At 48.7% G+C, this 21789-nt stretch overlaps 1 protein-coding gene across 8 annotated transcripts in view; it reads right to left on the minus strand.

Moving 5' to 3' along the window:
* Window positions 1-21789, minus strand: part of frmd4a (FERM domain containing 4A) — an 894188-nt gene that overhangs the window by 290048 nt on the left and 582351 nt on the right. For all 8 annotated transcript variants that reach the window (XM_086010812.1, XM_086010811.1, XM_086010810.1 and 5 more), the window contains one exon: window positions 19792-19857. In XM_086010812.1, the coding sequence (XP_085866938.1) occupies window positions 19792-19857 (66 nt within the window). The remainder of the gene's footprint in view (window positions 1-19791; window positions 19858-21789) is intronic.

Raw genomic sequence — 21789 nt, forward strand, 5'->3', positions numbered from 1 at the left:
TCTGGTGAGTTAGAGAGATTGTGAATAACAGGTAGCCATAGATCTTGTTATCAAACCAGCACTAAGTCCACTGTAGAGCTGATTGACACACTACTGCAATGCCATTACTGGACACTTTCAAGTGGTTACGTCACAAAATATTGATCACATCTATTTCAAGGTACAAGATTACATTCTAGTGACTGTGGAGGTGATGTTGGGAGAGAGGGATAGAACACGTTTAAAACAATTTTATTGCATTGTCAATTGATCTTCAGGTACATTTTTTATAAAGAATTGATCGTGCGACAGTATCACAATGACTTGTATAATAGTGGTCTTATAAAGGGATTAAAAATGGAAAAACAGTGCCTATGAATCCTCTGCGCAAAGCATGTTCCTTAGGGGGAAAAATTCAGTTGGTTGCGCCTCCTGTTAGCGCCTTAAGAGGGCGCTAAGCAACTAGCGCCCGGGCGCGGCGATGTTTGCGCCACTCGCGAAATTAACTAGACATTTTGCGGTGGCGCTAAACACTACCGCCACGATCTCCTGCGCCGGCAGATTGTGACGCCAGTCGCGTGCGCAACGCCCCGTTAGCGCCCTGGACCGGATATTGAGTGGCGCCCCCTGCCTTACCGCCTGCCGCTAGCAACGACAGGTTGAGGGGAGCGTTTTGTAGTCAGAAAGGGACTGGGGGAGCGCTATTTAAAGGCGACCGCTTCCTGCCTTTTTTTGTCGGTGACATTTTTGCACCACGCATTCTGAGAGAGAGAGAGAGAGACTTCTGGAGAGATTCAACGCTGTGTGAAGGAGTTTTGGGTACTGAGCAGCACTTTGCAGGTTCATTTTGATTTGTCCTTCTTTGCTTCGCCAGCGCTCTGAGGTAGCGCCTCGCTCCTCGGCCTTTGCGCCTTAAGACAGGTGTGAAGCGCCTGATTTAGCGCTCCAATCACCTCCAGGGGCGATAAAAGCCAAGTTTGCTGTTGGAGGCGATAATTAGCGCCAGGCGCTAAACTTTGCGCACGGCCGATAATGGCGCGCCAAACGGGGCGATACTGAATTTTTCCCCCTTAGACTTTTCATTACAAAACAGTATGAGAAACGATTGCAAGATAAAACTCAAACCTGTTCTTCAAAGGTTTAGGCACAATGCACTCCCAAAAGCCTGTTACTTTTCAGTTTCAACTTCCCCTCTATTCATTCCACGACCACCTGCACTATCGGAGGTGACCTCTTTCGAGTGGAACGTTAAACGGAGGCCCTCCCAGGCGGATGCCAAAGATCCTACGCCATTATTCAAAAGCCAAGATTTGTCCTTCAACCATTACCAGTAAAAAAAAAGCAGATTAAATAGGCCTTTATCTCATTGTTGTTTGTGGGAGCTTGCTGTGCGCAAATTGGCTGCCGCGTTTCCTACATTACAACAGTGACTGCACTTCAAAAAGTACTTCATTGGCTGGAAAGTGCTTTGGGACGTCCTGAGGTCGTGAAAGACATTATATAAATGCAAGCTCTTTATATTGACAAGGTTGATGTGGACAAATTATACAATGGTGAACCATGTCACCTTCCATGCAAATGAGTTTGTAAAAGCAAATGTAGTTTTAGTTTGGTTATCTGCAATGCCAGAACGCCCAGTGAGATGGAAGGATGGATGTGGACAGGAAGCCAGAAACCTCTGATTGTCCACTTTGTAGTTCCAACAGATCTTTCTTCAATCTTGCTAGATCTACGCATTACGTTCAGCGGGATAACAATACTGAAAGTAGTGCAGCCCCTGCTCCCCTTGTAATGCTCCCAGCAAGTAACTGAAAACTAGAAACCTGGGGGCAAAAATTGGGTATCGACCATTTTCGGGGCGCTAATATTGGCCGGGCGCAAACTTTAGCGCCCGGCGCTAATTATCGCCTCCGACTGCAAAGTTCGCCTCTATCACCCCAGGAGGTGATTTGAGCGTTAAATCAGGCGCTACACACCTCTCTTAAGGCGCTAACGTCGGGGAGCGAGAAGCTGCCTCAGAGCGCGGGCGAAGCTCAGGCGATGTCAGTTACCATGGAAGCCAGACAGATGGTGCCATCCAGATCTTAAAGGGGAGGGGCCATCTTGCTGGCCAGCCACTCCCTGCTCATTGCAGCCTTGAATCTCGGCCTGGAGAGGCCTCGAAAGCGATTGTGTTGGAAGCACTAATGGATAGGCCCAGGGAAAGAGCTCGGCACTTAGGAACCTCAAAAGTGGTGCTGAGGGCCAAAACTCCTTAGGACAGCATTAAATCTCTCCCGACATCTCTCTCCCTCTCAACCTGCGTGTACCAAACAATTTTGCCAACAAGGAAAGGCAGGAAGTGCCCGCCTTCAACTAGCGCTTTCCCAGCCCCTTCCCGACTTGAAAACGTTACCCTCGACCCGACGTTCCTAGCAACAGGTACTGAGGCAGGGGGAGCAGCTCAATATTTGGTCCGGGGCGCTACACGCTCGACTGATGTCATGCTCTGTGGGCGCAGGAGATCGTGGCGGTAATGTTTAGCGCCGCCGCAAAACAACAGTACAATTTCGCGAGCGGCGCTAAAATCGCTGCACTCGGGCGCTAAGTTCCGAGCGCCGCATTAGCGCCCCTCCCTCCGGAGGCAATAACGGGAGGCGCAAACCAACCGAATTTTTCCCCTGGTCTCAGTTTAAGTTTAAGAAGTCACACAACACCAGGTTATAGTCCAACAGCTTTATTTGAAATCACAAGCTTTCGGAGAGCTGCTTCTTCGTCAGGTGAAGTGGAGAAATGCATAAAGACACAGCTTATATAGTCAGAGAATAATGTCAGATGTTTACAGGTAATCTTGCCAACTGCCATTTATCACACCTCGGCAGAGAGATAACCACAGCAATCAAAGGTGTGAATGGTGTCCAAACAGGTCAGTCAGGAAAACATTACATCAAAGAACAATGAGGCGGGGTCACAAGGGATCAAATATTGCAGATGCTGGGGTCTGTATGAAAAACAAAAAAACAGACAAAAAACATTTTTTTTTGCTGGAAATCACAGCAGGTCCGGCCGCATCTGTGTAGAGAGAACAAGCCAATGTCAACTCGAGTCTGGATGACCCTGCGTCAGGTGGGGTTACATGTAGCGTGACATGAACCAAGATCTCGGTTGAGGCCGTCCTCATGGGTGCGGAACTTGGCTATCAGTTTCTGCTCGACGATTTTGCGTTGTCGTGTGTCTCGAAGGCCGCCTTGGAGAATGCTTACCCGAAGATCGGAGGCTGAATGTTCTTGACTGCTGAAGTGTTCCCCGACTGGGAGGGAACACTCCTGCCTGGTGATTGTTGCGCGGTGTCCATTCATCCGTTGTCGCAGTGTCTGCATGGTCTCGCCGATGTACCATGCTCCGGGGCATCCTTTCCTGCAACGTATGAGGTAGACAACGTTGGCCGAGTCACATGAGTATGTACCATGTACCTGGTGGGTGGTGTCCTCACGTGTGATGATGGTATCTGTGTTGATGATCTGGCATGTCTTGCAGAGGTTGCTGTGGCAGGGTTGTGTGGTGTCGTGGTCGCTGTTCTCCTGAAAGCTGGGTAATTTGCTGCGAACGATGGTCTGTTTGAGGTTAGGCAGCTGTTTGAAAGCGAGTAGTGGAGGCGTGGGGATGGCCTTAGCGAGGTGTTCGTCGTCATCGATGACATGTTGAAGGCTGCGAAGAACATGGCGTAGTTTCTCCACTCTGGGGAAGTACTGGACGATGAAGGGTACTCTGTTGGTTGTGTCCCGTGTTTGTCTTCTGAGGAGGTCGGTGCGATTTTTCGCTGTGGCCCGCCGGAACTGTCGATCGACGAGTCGAGCATCATATCCCGTTCTTACAAGGGCGTCTTTCAGTGTCTGTAGGTGTCCATCGCGTTCCTCCTCGTCTGAGCAGATCCTGTGTATTCGCAGGGCTTGTCCATAGGGGATGGCTTCTTTAACGTGGTTAGGGTGGAAGCTGGAGAAGTGAAGCATCGTGAGGTTGTCCGTGGGCTTGCGGTAGAGTGAAGTGCTGAGGTGTCCGTCTTTGATGGAGATTCGTGTGTCCAAGAAGGAAACCGATTCTGAGGAGTAGTCCATGGTGAGTTTGATGGTGGGATGGAACTCGTTGATGTTATCGTGTAGTCTTTTCAGTGATTCTTCGCCGTGGGTCCATAGGAAGAAAATGTTGTCGATGTATCTGGTGTATAGCGTTGGTTGGAGATCCTGTGCAGCGAAGAAGTCTTGCTCGAACTTGTGCATGAAGATGTTTGCGTATTGGGGTGCGAATTTGGTCCCCATGGCTGTTCCGTGTGTTTGGGTAAAGAACTGGTTGTCGAAGGTGAAGACATTGTGGTCAAGGATGACACAGATGCAGCCGGACCTGCTGTGATTTCCAGCAAAAAAAAAAAAAAAAATGTTTTTTGTCTGTTTTTTTGTTTTTCATACAGACCCCAGCATCTGCAACTTCATAATAGCCAGGGTCTGTCTGGGGTCAAGTTGGCTCCAGGCTGGCATCTGACAACGGGAGGTTGGTACCGGGTAGATGGTCTGTGACAAGCTATGCTGCATGAGCAGCACTTGGTGATTGTCCAGCCAGTGTGTATTGGGATAGAGTCATAGAATAGAGTCATAGAATAGAATCCTAGCATAGTACAGCACAGAAGGAGGCCATTCGGCCCATCGAGTCTGCGCCGGCTCGTTCGAAGAGCAATCCAGTCAGTCCCACTCCCCCGCTCTTTCCCCATATCCCGGCAATTTTTTCTCCTTCAAGTATTTATCCAATATCGACCTGAAACGTTAACCCTGTCTCTCTCTCCACAGATGCTGCCTGACTTGCTGAGTGTTTCCAGCATTTTCAGTTTTTATCTCACAAACAGCAATGTGATAATGACTAGATAATCTGTTTTAGTGATAAATATTGGCCCCAGGACACCGGGGATCACTCCCCTGCTCTTCTTCAAAATAGTGTCATAGCATCTTTTACGTCCACCTGTGAGAGCAGATGGGGCCTCGGTTTAACATCTCATCCGAAAGACGGCACCTCCGACAGTGCGGCACTCCCTCAGCTCTGCACTGGGGTGTCAGCCTGGATTTCTGTGCTCAAGTTTTTGGAGTGGGATTTAAACCCACAACCTTCACACTCCGAGGTGAGGCTGCCACCCACTGAGCAATAGCTGACACAGCGCCGTGCAACGTATTTGCACAGGTATTAATCAGTTAAAATAAATGGATTATCGCTTGGATAATAACAGTTGATTCAGGAATGTAGTACTTGCACATTGAGCCTTTGGGCATGATCTTCGCTGATCGTATGCTCTACCCTTTCATCGCTCTTAAACTCCAATGAGCTGTGCCTCTGACTGAAGAACTCACTCCTTAATTCCGCCAGAACTGTCACCTTTGGATGAAGCACTGTGTGATTTTCTCTGGTTAATGCACTGGCGTAGAATTCCTTTGTGCGCTATTTGAAGACAGTTAAGGCCCCGATTTTAACTCCAGGCGGATTCCCCGCTCGGGCCTGAGTTAAAATTACAGTCGGGTCTCAATGATGTCATCGGGCCGCAACGTGCCAATGTAAAGAAGGACCCTGTGGCTCCGGGCGCCTGTCCTCGCTGCCCGCTTGGGAGAGCGGGTTAAAATTGCAGATGTTGCGATCGTGGCGGCTTTCGGACAGGTAAGAGCCCAGGGCGATTTTAACACCCCGCCCGCCAGGTTTCTGCGGAGCGAGTAGGGTTAAAATCGCTTCCAAAGGCTCATTTAAAATAAATGGATTAAACTGGCTATGGCAGCTCCTCCGAGGGTCTGCAGCATACGTCCCCTCCTCAGGTGGTACAGTTACAGGATTCGACATTTGAGCTGTGGATTCAATTTATTGGGAAGCATAAGAAACAATGGCATTGACGAATTATTATCCCTTCGTAACTCCTGCATATCTCGCCTTGTCTATGCAACTGTTCTCCCAGTTTCACCCCCCATTTCTTCTCGACTTGCCTCTGGTTTTCCCTTCCCTTAGTTCATTGTTGCGGTCAACATATAAAAACGTTGGGAGAGAGATTTATTCTTTCACACACTGAGCTGGCTAGCCGATTTAAACGTATGGGGCCCTGTTTCTCTTCAAAAGTGTAATATATTACAATACATTTTAAAACAAAACTGAGTGCGTCCCACTGCGAATGGATGAGACTTGGCAGGTTTGTTGGACCAAGCCTTTGCTTGCGTTCACGCTCAGAGACCTTTCTCTTGCTATTACATTATGGATGCACCTTGGGTAAACAGGAAGGGGAACTGACACATATTGGGAAGGTCCACAGTTTGGATACACATAGAATTATAGAATCATAAAAGTTTACGGCACAGAAGGAGGCCATTCGGCCCATTGTGTCTGTGCCGGCCGAAAAAAGAGCTCTCCAGCCCAATCCCACTTTCCAGCTCTTGGTCTGTAGCCCTGTGGGTTACGGCACTTCAAGTGCATATCCAAGTAATTTTTAAATGTGATGATGAGGGTTTCTGCCTCGACCACCCTTTCAGGCGGTGAGTTCCAGACCCCCACCACCCTCTGGGGGAAAAAAGTTCTCCTCAACTCCCCTCTAATCCTTCCACCAATTTGAGGGGAGTTGAGGGGAACATCTTTGGAAAGAGTTAAAAACTGGCTTGCAACCCCCCCCCGCCCCCCGTCCTCCCCAGTAAGTACCCCAAGCACTCAGGCTGCCAACCAATGCCATCCGTGTGTTGCCGAGACATGAGGACACTTGCTAATGTCAAGCCCTTGGATTAGCTGCAACATTCTGCAGTATCAGCTTTTTCCTCTTAAGTGCTGCCCTGCCCTGCACCTCAATGGCACCAAGAGTTCCTCTCCTTTCCAGCCACCAAAGAGTCCCTCCAGGCAGTCGACATCCTGAGAGCAAGTGATGAGCTAAGAGGCTCTAATTACAATGCAGCGGGGCAGACTCATTTCCTGTTGCTGGCTTGATTAGAACATGCCTTCTGATAATTACTTGGCAAGAGGAAAAGAACACTCTCAGCCTGGCTTATCTGCTGCACAGCAGTGTTTGAAAGTGACATTTTCAGCTTTCACCCAGTGCAACTGGAGCAAACACATTCTGTTTGCTCACTGGTATTAGTCATTTTCCAAGACAATTTTTTGAACTTTCAATAAAACAGGATCTGCGTCCTATTATTGAACTGTAAATGCGCCCCAAGGTGTGATGGTGCTACTTGTAAAATGCAAATTAAAGGGGCAATGTCTTTGTGGAAAAAGTTTGCTTACAAAAAAAAATAATGTTTTAAATCATGTCAAAATACGTATTTGTAATGTTTGCACCCAACATCAGCTCTCCCAGTTGTTCTTCCCTCTCTCCTGCGGGGGTCGTGACTCATGCTGGAGTATATTACCAAGAGCACTGATGTCCTTCTCGTACATAACGCAAGGGTGAATCTAGACATAAAGGCCCTGATTTTAACTCCAGGCGGATTCCCCGCTCGGGCCTGAGTTAAAGTTACAGTCGGGTCTTAATGATGTCATCGGGCCGCAACGTGCGTATGTAAAGAAGGACCCTGTTGGCTCCGGGTGCTTGTCTTTGCTGCCTGCTCAGGAGAGCAGGTTAAAACTGTAGATGTTGCGATAGTGGCGGCTTTTGGACAGGTGAGGACCCAGGGCGATTTTAACCCCCCGCCCGCCAGGTTTCTGCTGAGTGAGTAGGGGTTAAAATCACCCCCCCCCCGCGAATGTTAGCCTATTCATCCATGGCAAGGTGGGGGCGGGCAACATTGCTCAACGAGCAACACGTACAAGGACCCCCTCAAATAAATAGTGATCAAGAGCCACTAGTTGGCGGAGGGGCGGGCGTCCTCGCTGTTTTCTCCTCTTCCCTGTGCTTGGGCTGCGGACGCTGACTGGAGCATCCCCACAGCACTTCTGACAGATCAGCAAGCTCAGCACAGGCCAAGGAGTGAATTTGGAGCCTTCCTGATATACATGGTCCAGCAGCACTTCAGGAAGTGCCATTATCCACTGGGCCATTGGGAAGCCCAAAGCTAACGATTTTTCTGCCCCTTTGCCCCTTTAAGAAGGATTGTGTGACTGGTGTGCGCTCTGCTTCACTGTTCACAAGCGGCGGGACATTATCATGGCCGTCCTTGAGTTGTCATAGAAACATAGAAGATAGGAGCAGGAGTAGGCCATTCGGCCCCTCGAGCCTGCTTCGCCATTCAATGAGATCATGGCTGATCATCCAAACTCAGTACCCTGTCCCTGCCTTCTCCCCATATCCCTTGATCCCTTTAGCCTTAAGAAATATATCCAACTCCTTCTTGAATATATTTAATGAATTGGCCTCAACTGCCTTCTGTGGTAGAGAATTCCACAGGTTCACCACTCTCTGGGTGAAGAAATTCCTCCTCATCTCTGTTCTAAGTGGCTTACCCCTTATGACTGTGACCCCTGGTTCTGGATTCCCCGGCCATCGGGAACATCCTTCCTGCATCCAGTCTGTCTAGTCCTGTTAGAATTTTATAAGTTTCAATGAGATACTTTTTTCGGTTGCTACCGGGGGTAGAATATCATTTTTCTTTTGATGCCAAGGCTGTCATAATGGAACTGTTGAGCTTTGGTTGGGCACAAACAAAAAAACTGACAGTAATGCTGAGTGACCTGTAGTGTATGTAACCTGTACTACCTTAAGAGGATACCTTAAGGTGATGGACTACTTTTTGATGGCTCCTGTACATTGTAGTACCGGTGGTGACCACACCGGTATATAAACCCTGCGGAGCAAAGTGTATCTCAGTTCAGCCCTGACCCTCAATCACTAAAGACCTGTTTAATTACTTCTGTAGTCTGTGTCCTGTTATTCAGTATAACTGCATTTGAAAACACAGATTCAACAGTGGCGACGAGTCTGATCTTACCTAGCAGCAGTTTTGCATCAAAGGAAGCTTCGTCCTCAGAAACGGGCGTCGAAAAAGGGCATCTGCCCTCAACATCCTGCTGAGCACTGCATCGCACGGGAGGCCATCGGGAACCCGGGTTGGTTTTCTGGCCACGAAGTCAAACATCAGTGAGCATCCCTTCGACGACAGCGGCGGGTAAGCCCGATCGAGCGGCACGGGGGGGAAGTCGGCCGAGTTGTCAGTGGGAGAAGGGGAGGGGAAATGATGAAAAGGGCGGAGAACACGACCGCAGCCGGTGTCAGGGGCCGGACTGCAATCGGGGCAGAGCCAGAAAAGCGTTTATGGCCACAAGGACCGCGGGAGCGGCGGGGAACAAGAGCAGCAGCGCAGGGGAAAATAAAGGACCGCTGGGAGGCGTGGACGGCAACAGCGCGGGAATCGCCATTTTGAGTCGGCGGGGGAAGAAGACAAGCGCGGGAAAAGCCGCCAAGCGCGGGAAAAGCCGCCATCTTAAATTTAAAAAAAATAAAAAATAAAAAATAAAAAATAATAATATCCGAAGGGAAAGGAGAAACTCAGCAAGGATGCCAAAAACAGGTAACATCACTGCTTTTGATAATGATGTGGAAGATTGGGCCACTTATGTGGAACGCATCGAAGTTTACTGTACAACGAATGAGGTACCGGATGATAAGAAAGCACTAACCCTATTAAACTCGATGGGTGTGAAGACGTACAGGTTATTAAGGCACCTTGTAACCCCAGACAAACCGGTAGGGAAGAGTTTCACGGAGATTGTTACTATCCTGCAAGAGCATTTAAACCCCACGCCGCTGCTGATAGCGGAACGATTTAAATTCGACAAAAGAATTCAACTTAAAGAAGAAAGCAACGCTGAATTCCTAACAGAACTGCGCAAGTTATCAAAGTACTGCCAGTTCGGTACAGGACTAGCAGACGCACTGAGAGATAAGTTTGTGTGTGGGCTCCTAAGGGAAGGAACCCAGAAGCGACTGCTAGAGGAAAAGGACCTTACGCTGGACAAAGCTTTCAGCATTGCAGCATCTCACGAGGCAGCAGCACGGGGCGCTGCAGAGATACAGCAGAGGCCATTGGAATTCAGCACCAATGAAATGGCATTGGGCGCAGTAAAGTGCTATCGTTGCGGAAGGACAACGCATGACCAGAACCAGTGCTGGTTCAAAGATAAAGAATGCAGGCAATGTGGCAAACTTGGTCACATAGCGAGAGTATGCCGGTCAGGAAAGAAGACCAGCAGCAAAAAGTCACCGCAGGAGAAGTACAAAAAAGTACACAAGGTGACAGAGAACAGTTTGGATGAACAGAAGACGGATTCAGACTCCAGCAGTAAGGAACTGGGTTGTCTGAAAATACATAATGTGGGTAACACAGCAGACCACCAAACTATCTGGGTCATGCTTCGGATAGCAGGAGTCCAAGTGAAGATGGAATTGGACACTGGGTCGGCATTAACGGTCATGAATAAGCAAAATTACAAGAGGTTATTCTCGCACATTCCCCTGAGGGATACGGAGATTGTATTGAAAACATACACGGGGCAAATAGTATACCCCAAAGGAAAGATAAAAGTAAATGTGGTCTACAATGGTAAAGAAAGTCAGAAAATGGACTTGTATGTGTTTCCTGATGGAGGTCCGCCACTACTGGGACGGGAATGGATCCGGAGAATAAATGTGGACTGGCATTCCATACAAGCACTGACTGTAGATGCCTGTAAAGAGGACGACGTCAAACCTAAACGACTGTCCAAAATCTTAGACGATGCTAAGGAGGTGTTCCAACAGGGACTTGGAACACTGAAAGGAATTACGGCAACCATCAAGGTTGAAGAACATGCAAACCCAAAATTTTTCAAAGCCAGACCGGTGCCTTATGCGATACGACCTGCTGTGGAAGCAGAGCTGGAAGGGCTAGAACGTTCAGGGGTACTGTCCAAGGTGGACTGGAGCGAATGGGCTACACCCATTGTTCCTGTCATGAAGCGTTCGTTGAGCAACAAGCCGGGGGAACCTGGGAAGGTTCGCATCTGTGGCGATTTCAAGATCACTGTTAATCCGGTTCTTCACACGGTGCAATATCCGCTTCCGCAGATTGAAGATATCTTCGCTTCGCTGTCTGGCGGGAAACACTTCACCAAGATAGACCTGGCGCAGGCGTACCTACAGATGGAAGTTGATGAAGCGTCACGTCAGTATCTCACGATCAACACACATAAGGGCTTATATCGGTATAATAGACTGGTTTTTGGAGTGGCATCGGCTCCAGCGATTTGGCAAAGGGCCATGGAGCAGGTATTGCAGGGAATCCCAGGCACACAATGCTACCTGGATGACATCCTGATTACAGGAGATAACGATAAGGATCACCTCGCGAATTTGGAGCAGGTGCTCATCAGATTGAAAGAATATGGGCTCAGAGTTACTCGCCAGAAATGCGAGTTCTTTCAAAAGCGAATCTCGTACTGCGGCCACGCCATTGACCAGGAGGGGCTCCATAAGTCACCTGACAAGATCGAAGCTGTTGTCAAAGCTCCTGCACTGGAAAATGTATCCCAGTTGAGGTCGTTCCTCGGGTTGGTTAACTATTACCACAAGTTTCTTCCAAATTTATCCACAGTGTTACACCCACTAAACACTCTTTTGCAAATGGGAATACCATGGAAGTGGAGCGATGATTGTAAGCGGGCTTTTCAAAAGAGCAAGGCACTGATCACCTCTAAGGAAGTGTTGGCTCACTTTAACCCAACGCTGCCTATTCGCTTAGCTTGTGATTCTTCTCCATATGGTATCGGGGCAGTGCTCTCACATAAGTTTCCAGATGGCTCGGAAAGGCCAGTTGCTTTCGCATCCAGATCATTGACCTCTGCTGAGTGCAACTATGCTCAGATAGATAGGGAGGCTCTCAGCCTCGTGTGGGGAGTTAAGAAATTTAACCATTACCTGCAAGGCCAAAAGTTTACGCTGCTGACAGATCACCAGCCGTTGGTTTCCATTTTCAACCCTAAGAAGGGTGTTCCGGTAATGAAGGCGCAGAGGCTTCAGAGATGGTCCCTTTTCCTAGGGGCACATCAATATGATATTGAATTCAAAGGTACAAAGCAACATGGTAATGCCGATGGGCTGTCGCGCCTGCCACTACCTACAGCGGAAGAGGCACCGGCAGTTGACCCTGTCGAGATATTTCACTCGACCATCATCGAATGCTTACCAGTCACCAATGCGGGTATTGAGAGAGAGACCCGAAATAACCCGACACTGTCTCGGGTCTACGACTTGACAGTGAAGGGATGGCCAGCACATGGCGAACCACTGTTACCAGCATTCTCAGCCAGACGAGAACAGCTGTCCGTATGTCAAGGAACATTGATGTATGGAACAAGGGTGATTATTCCTCCTAAATTAAGGGAGAGAGTTTTGAAAGAATTGCACGAAGGTCATCTGGGGGGAGTCAAGGTGAAAAGCCTTGCTAGGGCTTATGTGTGGTGGCCAGGTATCGACAAACAAATAGAGGATCTGACTAAAAGCTGCTCAGGGTGCCAAAAAGTTCAAAATGCACCTCCAATTGCACCACTGCATCCGTGGGAATGGCCTTCAGCCCCATGGCAACGTGTGCATATCGACTTTGCAGGTCCATTCATGGATTCCATGTTTTTGATAGCAGTAGACGCACATTCTAAATGGCCAGAAGTGATTAAGATGTCGACCACTACCTCTGAGAAGACGATCGCAGTTCTAAGAACCATATTTGCAAGGAATGGGTTGCCGGAGCAAATATGTTCAGACAACGGACCACAGTTCGTGTCAGAAGAATTCCAGAAATTCATGAAAAAGAATGGGGTGAAACACTATGGGCTAGAAATTCACTTTGGGCCCGCCAGCTGGCTTGCGCCCAAAAGTTACCGCTGCGCGCGGAGCCACGTGCACCCGCCGGAAATTCAGTTTCAGCGCCCCAAGTCGAAGCCGGCCGCAATTCAAGGGTGTGGCCGCTCCCGCTTGGGGCGCTGAAACTGAATTTCGGCGCGCTAGGTGCTGCAGCGCCACCCGCTGCGGAGCGGCAGGCTGCGGTACTGCAGGCCTTCCTCCTTCTCTTAAGGGGGAGGTGCCTGCAACTCCGAGATCGCCGCTCGCTAGTGCCGGCAAATGAGCCCGGCACCACGGAGAAGTGCCAGGCTCCCGGAAAGCAGCCGGCAATGCCGCGGGGGGGGGGGTGGGGGGCGTGGAGGAGGCCGGGGAAGGAGGTGCAGGCAGGCGGCTGCCGAAAAAGCGGCCGGCCGCACCTCCGCCTTAACTCGCCCCAATAAGGCTGCAGGACGGCCCCGGTTGCTGAACGTTGTTTGCGGCCGCTGCGGAAGAGGCAGCCGCAACTAAATATGGGGGTCGGGCCGGTAGCGGGGCGGAACCGGGGCACTGCGCACACCGATGACGTCATCGGTGTCGGCGCAGCGCTACCGGCTACCGCCGCCATTAACGCAGCGCTGAATATCAGCGCAAGCTCCTCTAGTGGCGCAGAAGCCCTCTTTGGGCGGAAACTGGGCGCAAAGCCCACTGAATTTCTAGGCCTATACCTCTGCCCCATATCATCCGGCTACAAATGGGTTGGCCGAGAGATTTGTACAAACGTTCAAAAAGGTGATAAAGGCCATGAGTGAAGATCATATTCCACTACAACACAAGGTGGACAATTTCCTAATGGCGTATCGAAACGCCACGCATGCAGTGACAAATCAAAGCCCTGCCATAATGTTCTATAACAGAAGGTTGCGGTCCCGGTTGGATTTGTTAAAACCCAATGTGCGACGGGAAGTCGAAAACAAGCAATTCCAGCATGTAAATAAAAAGGCCACTCGTAGTTTTGAAATAGGACAACCAGTGTTGGCCAGGGACTATAGGGATGATAAATGGCAACCTGGAACAATTCGTGCACGACAAGGACCCTTGATGTACATGGTAGACGTTGGAGAGAATGTAATACGACGTCATGCTGACCAACTTGTGGAATCGAGAACAAGGGTCGACCCCATGTCTACGGCAGAGACACCAGTTGAAGAACTTATTGAGCCTGTAGCATCTACCTCAGACTTGAACGTATTGGATGATGTTAAATCCATAGGAGATCAAGTGGATGAGTCACCCCAGCAACGAGAACCAGAGACCCCTGAGAGGCGTTATCCGGGCCGGATCAGGAGGCCTCCTCAGAGACTGAATCTTTGAACAGTCCTTATGTGTAAATTGTATATATGTTATCCATGTAATGTTTTAATTTGGGGTGTACACTGTTAAGCTAAAAGGGGAGGAATTGTAGTGTATGTAACCTGTACTACCTTAAGAGGATACCTTAAGGTGATGGACTACTTTTTGATGGCTCCTGTACATTGTAGTACCGGTGGTGACCACACCAGTATATAAACCCTGCGGAGCAAAGTGTATCTCAGTTCAGCCCTGACCCTCAATCAATAAAGACTTGTTTAATTACTTCTGTAGTCTGTGTCCTGTTATTCAGTATAACTGCATTTGAAAACACAGACTCAACAATGGGTGAGCTGAAGGGTCATGTTAATAGCCCCAGAATACTGCCGTACTGTCAATGAAAAATAAAGCAGTCCCCATCCATCAGTGGCATCCAGACCAACAGGCTCACTTTAATCCATTTGAAAAGAAATCTTACAAGTGATTTGGTTCAAATACGTACCTTGCTTTGGCCCGAAGCTGGACCTGGTTGTCCCCAAACCCTGCCCCACTGACAGAGGCACTGGATCCCTGCCTGTAAACTCAGGCTACCCTCTTGCACTGTTGTTGGGCAAGCGCCTCGGGACACTTCACTACGTTAAAGGAGCTTTATAAATGCAGGTGGTTGTTGTTAATGGGAGGTGAGGGAATCCTGCCGGATTTAATTAAATAAATTTACACACACACACAAAGAACTCGCAGGAAAGTTTGATCCGCCAAACTTTACCGTTAAGAAATATATCGCCTTCCACGACCTCAGGACGTCCCAAAGCGCTTTACAGCCAATGAAGTACTTTTTGAAGTGTAGTCACTGTTGTAATGTGGGAAACGCGGCAGCCAATTTGTGCACAGCAAGCTCCCACAAACAGCAATGTGATAATGACCAGATAATCTGTTTTTAGTGATGTTGATTGAGGGATAAATAATGGCCCCAGGACACCGGGTATAACTCCCCTCTGCTCTTCTTCAAAATAGTGCCACGGGATCTTTTACGTCCACCTGAGAGAGCAGACGTGGCCTCGGTTTAACATCTCATCCGAAAGACAGCACCTCCGACAGTGCAGCACTCCGTCAGCACTGCACTGGAGTGTCAGACTAGATTTTTGTGCTCAAGTCTCTTGGAGTGGGGACTTGAACCTACAACTTTCAGACTCTGAAGCAAGTGTGCTGCCCACTGAGCCACGGCCGACACAGGTACCACAGGCTTCAAATTAAAACAGATGAAAACTAAAGCAACCTGGAAGCTATATCCACAGTGTGCTACAGTTCTCCCAGTTAGAGAATCGACTCAAATGGACTGGCTGCTGCACTGAGAGAGCATGGGAATATCTGAAGCCGGAAGAAACCATTCCAGTTCTTCTGTCGAGTCTGAAAGTTCAACAATGCCAAATACTATTTTAAGACCTGCTTGCTTCTTTCTTGGCCAAATATCGATCAGTTCGCTCTTGACTTTGCCAAGATTACCTGCCTCCCCAGGCAGTTTATTCCACACATTCACCACCTTCTTCTAAAACGAGCTTCCTCTGAACAACCAAAGGACATTTGACTGGTGTGGGGGAATTCATCAGGGCTCAGAAGAAATAAATTCACAAGCACTTACAGCTATAAGCAACAATGCATTAACTGTGATGTAAATTATTTATTTTCCACCAATACCTGGCTCCGGGGCTAATGTTCTGTTTAATAACACGCCTGCGTTTATATATATATTTTTAAAAAACCTCCTCGACAGTTCTCATCACTTCCCCGACTGAAGACAGATTTCCGAGCGAGCTCTGCGAGGGACTGCCGAGCAACACACTGACTGATGTCGCACGCAGCTGCCAAACTCGGCAAAAGAGAAAAAATTACACAAAGCAGGTTTAAAAAAAAATCACATTAAAGTAAATACAATACTTTCATTATACGAAAGGGAGGCCGGCTGTTCCTGAGCGGTTACACCATTTGGGTCAGGCATTGGAGCTGGTGCCGAGCTCTGACACTACCACTCTCCGCACCAGGCCCGCTGTATAAAATCAGTCCGCAAGAATAGCTGCAATATTCCATCAGTAGTGAGGGGGTAATGACTCGAATTAATAAAGGATTACAAGCCTGTGGGTCTCGATAATTCAGAAGAGAACGGAGTCGGGACCAGTTTTCTGAGGTTCAAAAAAATGACCAAATTCTTTTTAAACCGGTCCATCAAGATGGCATGGCGGAAACCAATGGTCTGTGACATGTTGCCAAAACAAGCACTGTACTTAAAGACTGCGGTCTTTTAGCACTTAGCCACATAAGGAGACTGCAGTTTTAAAACTAGGGTCCTTGTTCATTATAGAGGTTAAGTCATGGTGTTGGGGGAATTTGAGTTTCTGCAAAACTGTCGGTGCCAAAACCTCCAGTACGCTGGGCGTTGTGCTACTGCAGATACGATCTGCTCAATGTTAACTTTCAATGACAATTAATTTTAGTTATTAAAAATAACAAATATTGCCCATTTTAATTCACATTTGGTTCTGAAACAAATGTTCCATAACTGGGAGTCCGGGTAGATGACTGACCTCCCCAGGCCTCTGCACGTGGGCTTTGTAACAGGCTGTAAGGAAACGAGCAACAGCGGTCTGGGGCCATTCAAACTCCCTGTGTAAAAACACCTCACCCCGATGGCACGGCAAGCAGCGAGTTCTCAGTATCAGGGACGATTTCCCCGCGTGTGCCTAGTTGCAGCAAAGCCACAGATTTGCAAAGCAGGAGTTTACGATTTTGTTACGCATGAAACACAGGAGGGATCTCCCTGGCAAAGTGGGAATCGCGGTGCTGGACTCATATCCTGGCGTTTTATGACGCAGCGCGCCGGGGCACATTTTCTGCAGTACTGTAGCAGACTTAATCCGACCTGTTTAACAGCACTCACAACTTGTGTGGGCAGTGAAAGCACTGAAAGCATCGTATTATAGCACTGTGTTTGGAAACACAGTTATCAGTCAGGTACTTCAGAGTCAGGATCCTGCAAATCCATTGGCAGGATAGGCGCACCAACGTCAGTGTTCTCGCTCGGGCCAACATCCCCAACATCGACCACGCTCGATCAGCTCCGATGGACGGGTCACATTGTCCGCATGCCCGATACGAGACTCCCAAAGCAGGTGCTCTACTCGGAGCTCAGACACGGCAAGAGAGCCCCAGGTGGACAGAGGAAACGCTTCAAGGATACCCTCAAAGCTTCCTTGAAAAAGTGCAACATCCCCACCGACAGCTGGGAATCCCTGGCCCAAGACCACACAAAGTGGAGGAGAAGCATCCGGGAAGGCATCGAACACCTCGAGTCTCTTCGCCGGGAGCAAGCAGAAGCCAAGCGCAAACAGCGCACGTCAACCCAAGCACCCCACCCACCCGCCCCTTCAACCACCGTCTGCCCCACCTGTGACAGAGACTGTAGGTCCCACATCGGACTCATCAGTCACCTGAGAACTCATTTTTAATGTGGAAGCAAGTCATCCTCGGTTCCGAGGGACTGCCTAAGATTCAACACGGTGCATCTGCTATAACAGGCGACACAGTGGATGCTGGGTTCTGCTCTCACCACTGTGGGCAATTAATATAGAAATATTAATTAAATTAACTTTTGCCTGGCCTAAAGCCACGCACAGTCTTTGCTGGTGGGGGTTACTCATAAACAGAGGCAGCTTTCAATAATCAATGACTGTAATTTATCTTGTATTTAAATTGTTTGAAAGAGTCAAAATAATTATGGGATTTAATATTATGGTGTTCAATATATTGGTTGCACAGAGTTACTTTATTCAGAGAGTGGTAAATAACGAACAATCTGGCAAGTGGGGAGCACAGGCTAAAGATCATTGGGAGGCAGGATGCTATCAATCTTCCCTCTTATTTTTCTTGTGTGCGCGGCCCCTTTAACGGGCTGTGCGGCCCATTCAAATTCCCGCGCATGCGCGGTTTTTCCACTGAAACGCCAGTGAGCCAGCTGCGCGGGACGTCCAGACCGCTGCGCGCCGGGCACGGATTAACGGGAACGTTGTATGCTGTAACGGGAGAGCAGCCCTTTCTCATCCTTAACTTTCTTCATGTTGATGTTAGATAAAGCTCTGATGGTTTTGTGTAGTTATAAATATCACAAGGTGGTTTTGTAGTGTCATTTCTCCAACACCAGGTTTTCTTCGATTATGAAGTTAAAAATGTAATAAAAATTGCTACGCATTCCCTAAAGCAGGTATACATACATAAATATACAGTTAATCACATTTATTTATGCTCTCTTGCTCTCATGTTTTATGCTATAAAACTATCAAAGGATGACTGTGAGCCGCCAATTTCTGTAGAAAGTTATCTGGAAGGGACACCACGAAGAGGAGATGGGAATTCGAGTTCCTGACATAGTGGATTCGAATAGTGTATCTTACAAGTCATCTAGAGGAATCGCAGATCAACTGAGCTGTCTCCTGAATCCTGATGTTTCAGGCAAACTTCAGGAGTGTCCAGCAATGCAGCGGTGCGGTCAGGAGTGTCCAGCAATGCAGCAGTGCGGTCAGGAGTGTCCAGCAATGCAGCAGTGCGGTCAGGAGTGTCCAGCAATGCAGCAGTGCGGTCAGGAGTGTCCAGCAATACAGCAGTGCGGTCAGGAGTATCCAGAAAAGCAGCAGTGCGGTCAGGAGTGTCCAGCAATGCAGCGGTGCGGTCAGGAGTATCCAGCAACGCAGCAGTGCAGTCAGGAGTGTCCAGCAATGCAGCGGTGCGGTCAGGAGTGTCCAGCAATACAGCGGTGCGGTCAGGAGTATGCAGCAATGCAGTCAGGAGTGTCCAGCAATGCAGCGGTGCGGTCAGGAGTGTCCAGCAATGCAGCAGTGCAGGAGGTTTGCGTGCAACATGGGGAGTTGGGAGCTGGCAATCTGGGATCATTCTGGATAGAGCGGGAGACTTGTAAGTTACACAACAGCAAGACCCATTTGTAATAGCCCCTGGGAACCTTTCTTTACAGAATGCCTGTTTAAATGACAAGCTACTGGACCAACACTTGTTTACATGAATACTCTTGGATAAGGATCTATAATGGCCTGATCCTCATCGCTATAGTGTGAACACAGCCACACTTACACTGGTGTTATTTGTCAGTGTTTAATATACGTTTAACCCACTAACATTAATAAGATCACCTACTCTTAATTCGAGGCTGCTATATATTTACATCCAGCATCGTATATGTGTGTGTGTATTATATACTTATATATAGATATATAAAATGTAAATGTTCAAGGTCTGGAATAACCAGGGGGCATAGATTTAAAGTAATTGGTCGGAGGATTAGAGGGGAGTTGAGGGGAAATTTCTTCACCCAGAGGGTGGTGGGTGTCTGGAACTCACTGCCTGAAAGGGTGGTAGAGGCAGAAACCCTCATCACATTTAAAAAGTACTTGGATATGCACTTGAAGTGCCGTAACCTACAGGGCTACGGACCAAGAGCTGGAAAGTGGGATTAGGCTGGAGAGCTCTTTGTCGGCCGGCACGGACACGATGGGCCAAATGGCCTCCTTCTGCGCCGTAAATTTCTATGATTCGATAACAAGCATTTGGAGAGACAAAGATCGTTACTCCAAGTTCACGAGGCAGCGGCTCACACTGTACACTTTATAAAGATGCCGGCGGCTGATGAATTCATTTACCTGAACAAGAAGTTCCAGCTTCCTGTCGTCGAGGAGGTGCACCTGACATCGACGCCCCTCCGTCATCTGAAAGAGAGCAGACACCAATGGTCAGACCCCGGCAACGTGATGAGCATGGGCAGAACCGCGCGGCGCACAGCAAAAACGGCACCCACCCTGTGAGTTCCAACAAATCGGACTGGTACTCCTCAGGAGAAAGACTTTGTCAGGAGCACACTGGAGAAACTAGGAGCTCCCCACAGGCGCAGAGTTGCACAGCAATGTATACTGAAGTTTCTGGCTGAACACTAACAGAGCAGGCTCGGACTACATATCACATGCCCGGCAGAGAGAGCGAGTCTGGCACCATCCCCAAAGGAAATCCTTTGTAAAGCAGACTTCCTATAAATGTCAAACAGCCACCACTGCACAATAAATTGGTCTGCTGTATTATGCTTTAATGTGAAGTGCAATGGTAGATCCTTTATATTCCTGTTTTTTGCCATAAAAAATCAGTTTTGCTCTCCCCATGAAAATGGGTGTCAACAGTGTTCGGATTCATCAGGCATGTTGTAAAAAGCAGACTATGTCCGTACTTTTCAAATGGTTTCTGCTACTTCAGGTACAAGAGAAAATAAAGCATTCCTTATTTGAATTGTCCATATCTTATTTCCAGTAATCTACAGTTCATGCCCGAATGCGATACTGTGGCATGACTTCTGCATCACTTTAAAACAGCAGAATCGAATTTCTCACTGAGTGACTGTGTCCTGTTCTGTGGAACTTGCAATGCAGGCAAGCCACGTTCCAGGTTTGACTTCTGGTTTGCGCTGGGTTAACTGATCTGAACTTGGGTACTAGATTGATTCCTGGGATGAGAGGGCTGTCCTATGAGGAGAGATTGAGTAGATTGGGCCGATACTCTCTGGAGTTTAGAAGAATGAGAGGTGATCTCATTGAAACATACAAGATTCTGAGGGGGATTGACAGGGTAGATGCTGAGAGGTTGTTTCCCCTGGCTGGAGAGTCTAGAACTAAGGGGTCACAGTCTCAGGATAAGGGGTCGGCCAGTTAAGACTGAGATGAGGAGGAATTTCTTCACTCAGAGAGCTGTGAATCTTTGGAATTCTCTACCTCAGAGGGCTGTGAATGCTGAGTCGTTCGAGTGTATTCAAGGCCGAGATCGATAGGTTTTTGGACTCTAAGGGAATCAAGGGATATGGAGATCGGGCAGGAAAGCGGAGATGAGGTAGAAGATCAGCCATGATCTTATTGAATGGCGGAGCAGGTTCGAGGGGCCGAATGGCCGACTCCTGCTCCTAATTCTTATGTTCTTAATGCACATGCTGCACTTAAGTCTTAGTTAGTCCTGTGGCTAAGGAGGGAGAAACATCAGCCAAGCTTCCTGTTCCTGAGTGCCAGGCTGCTGGCAAGAATGTGTTTGGACGCTGGTGAGCACAGGGTTGGGTTTGGCTGCGCTGCCCATCGCCAGGTGGAATAGCCTGCTGATACTCAACTCGGGCGGTGACGCAACACGGGCGGTATCGGATCGGCCGCCCGTTATACACGGCGCCCGATATACGCGGTGCCCGATATACGCTGCGCCCGATATATGCGGCACCTGTTATACGCGGAGCCCGATATACGCGGCGCCTGATATACGCAGTGCCCGTTATACGCAGCGCCCGATATACGCAGCGCCCGTTATACGCGGAGCCCGATATTCACGGCGCCCGTTATACACGGAGCCCGATATACACGGCGCCCGTTATACGCGGCGCCCGATATACGTGGCGCCCGTTATACGTGGAGCCCGATATACACGGCGCCCGTTATACATGGAGCACGATATACGCAGCGCCCGATATACGCGGCGCCCGATATACGCAGCGCCACTGGCTGCCAGGGAGTACGGTAGCATAGTGGTTATGTTACTGGACTTGTAATCCAGAGGACTGGGCTAATGATCCCGAGACATGAGTTCAAATAACACCACTGGCAGCTGGGAAATAGTTAAAT

Source organism: Somniosus microcephalus, chromosome 17 (assembly GCF_052327205.1).
Source record: "Somniosus microcephalus isolate GS21.2 chromosome 17, FLI_Smic_1.0, whole genome shotgun sequence".
Lineage (NCBI taxonomy): Eukaryota > Metazoa > Chordata > Chondrichthyes > Squaliformes > Somniosidae > Somniosus > Somniosus microcephalus.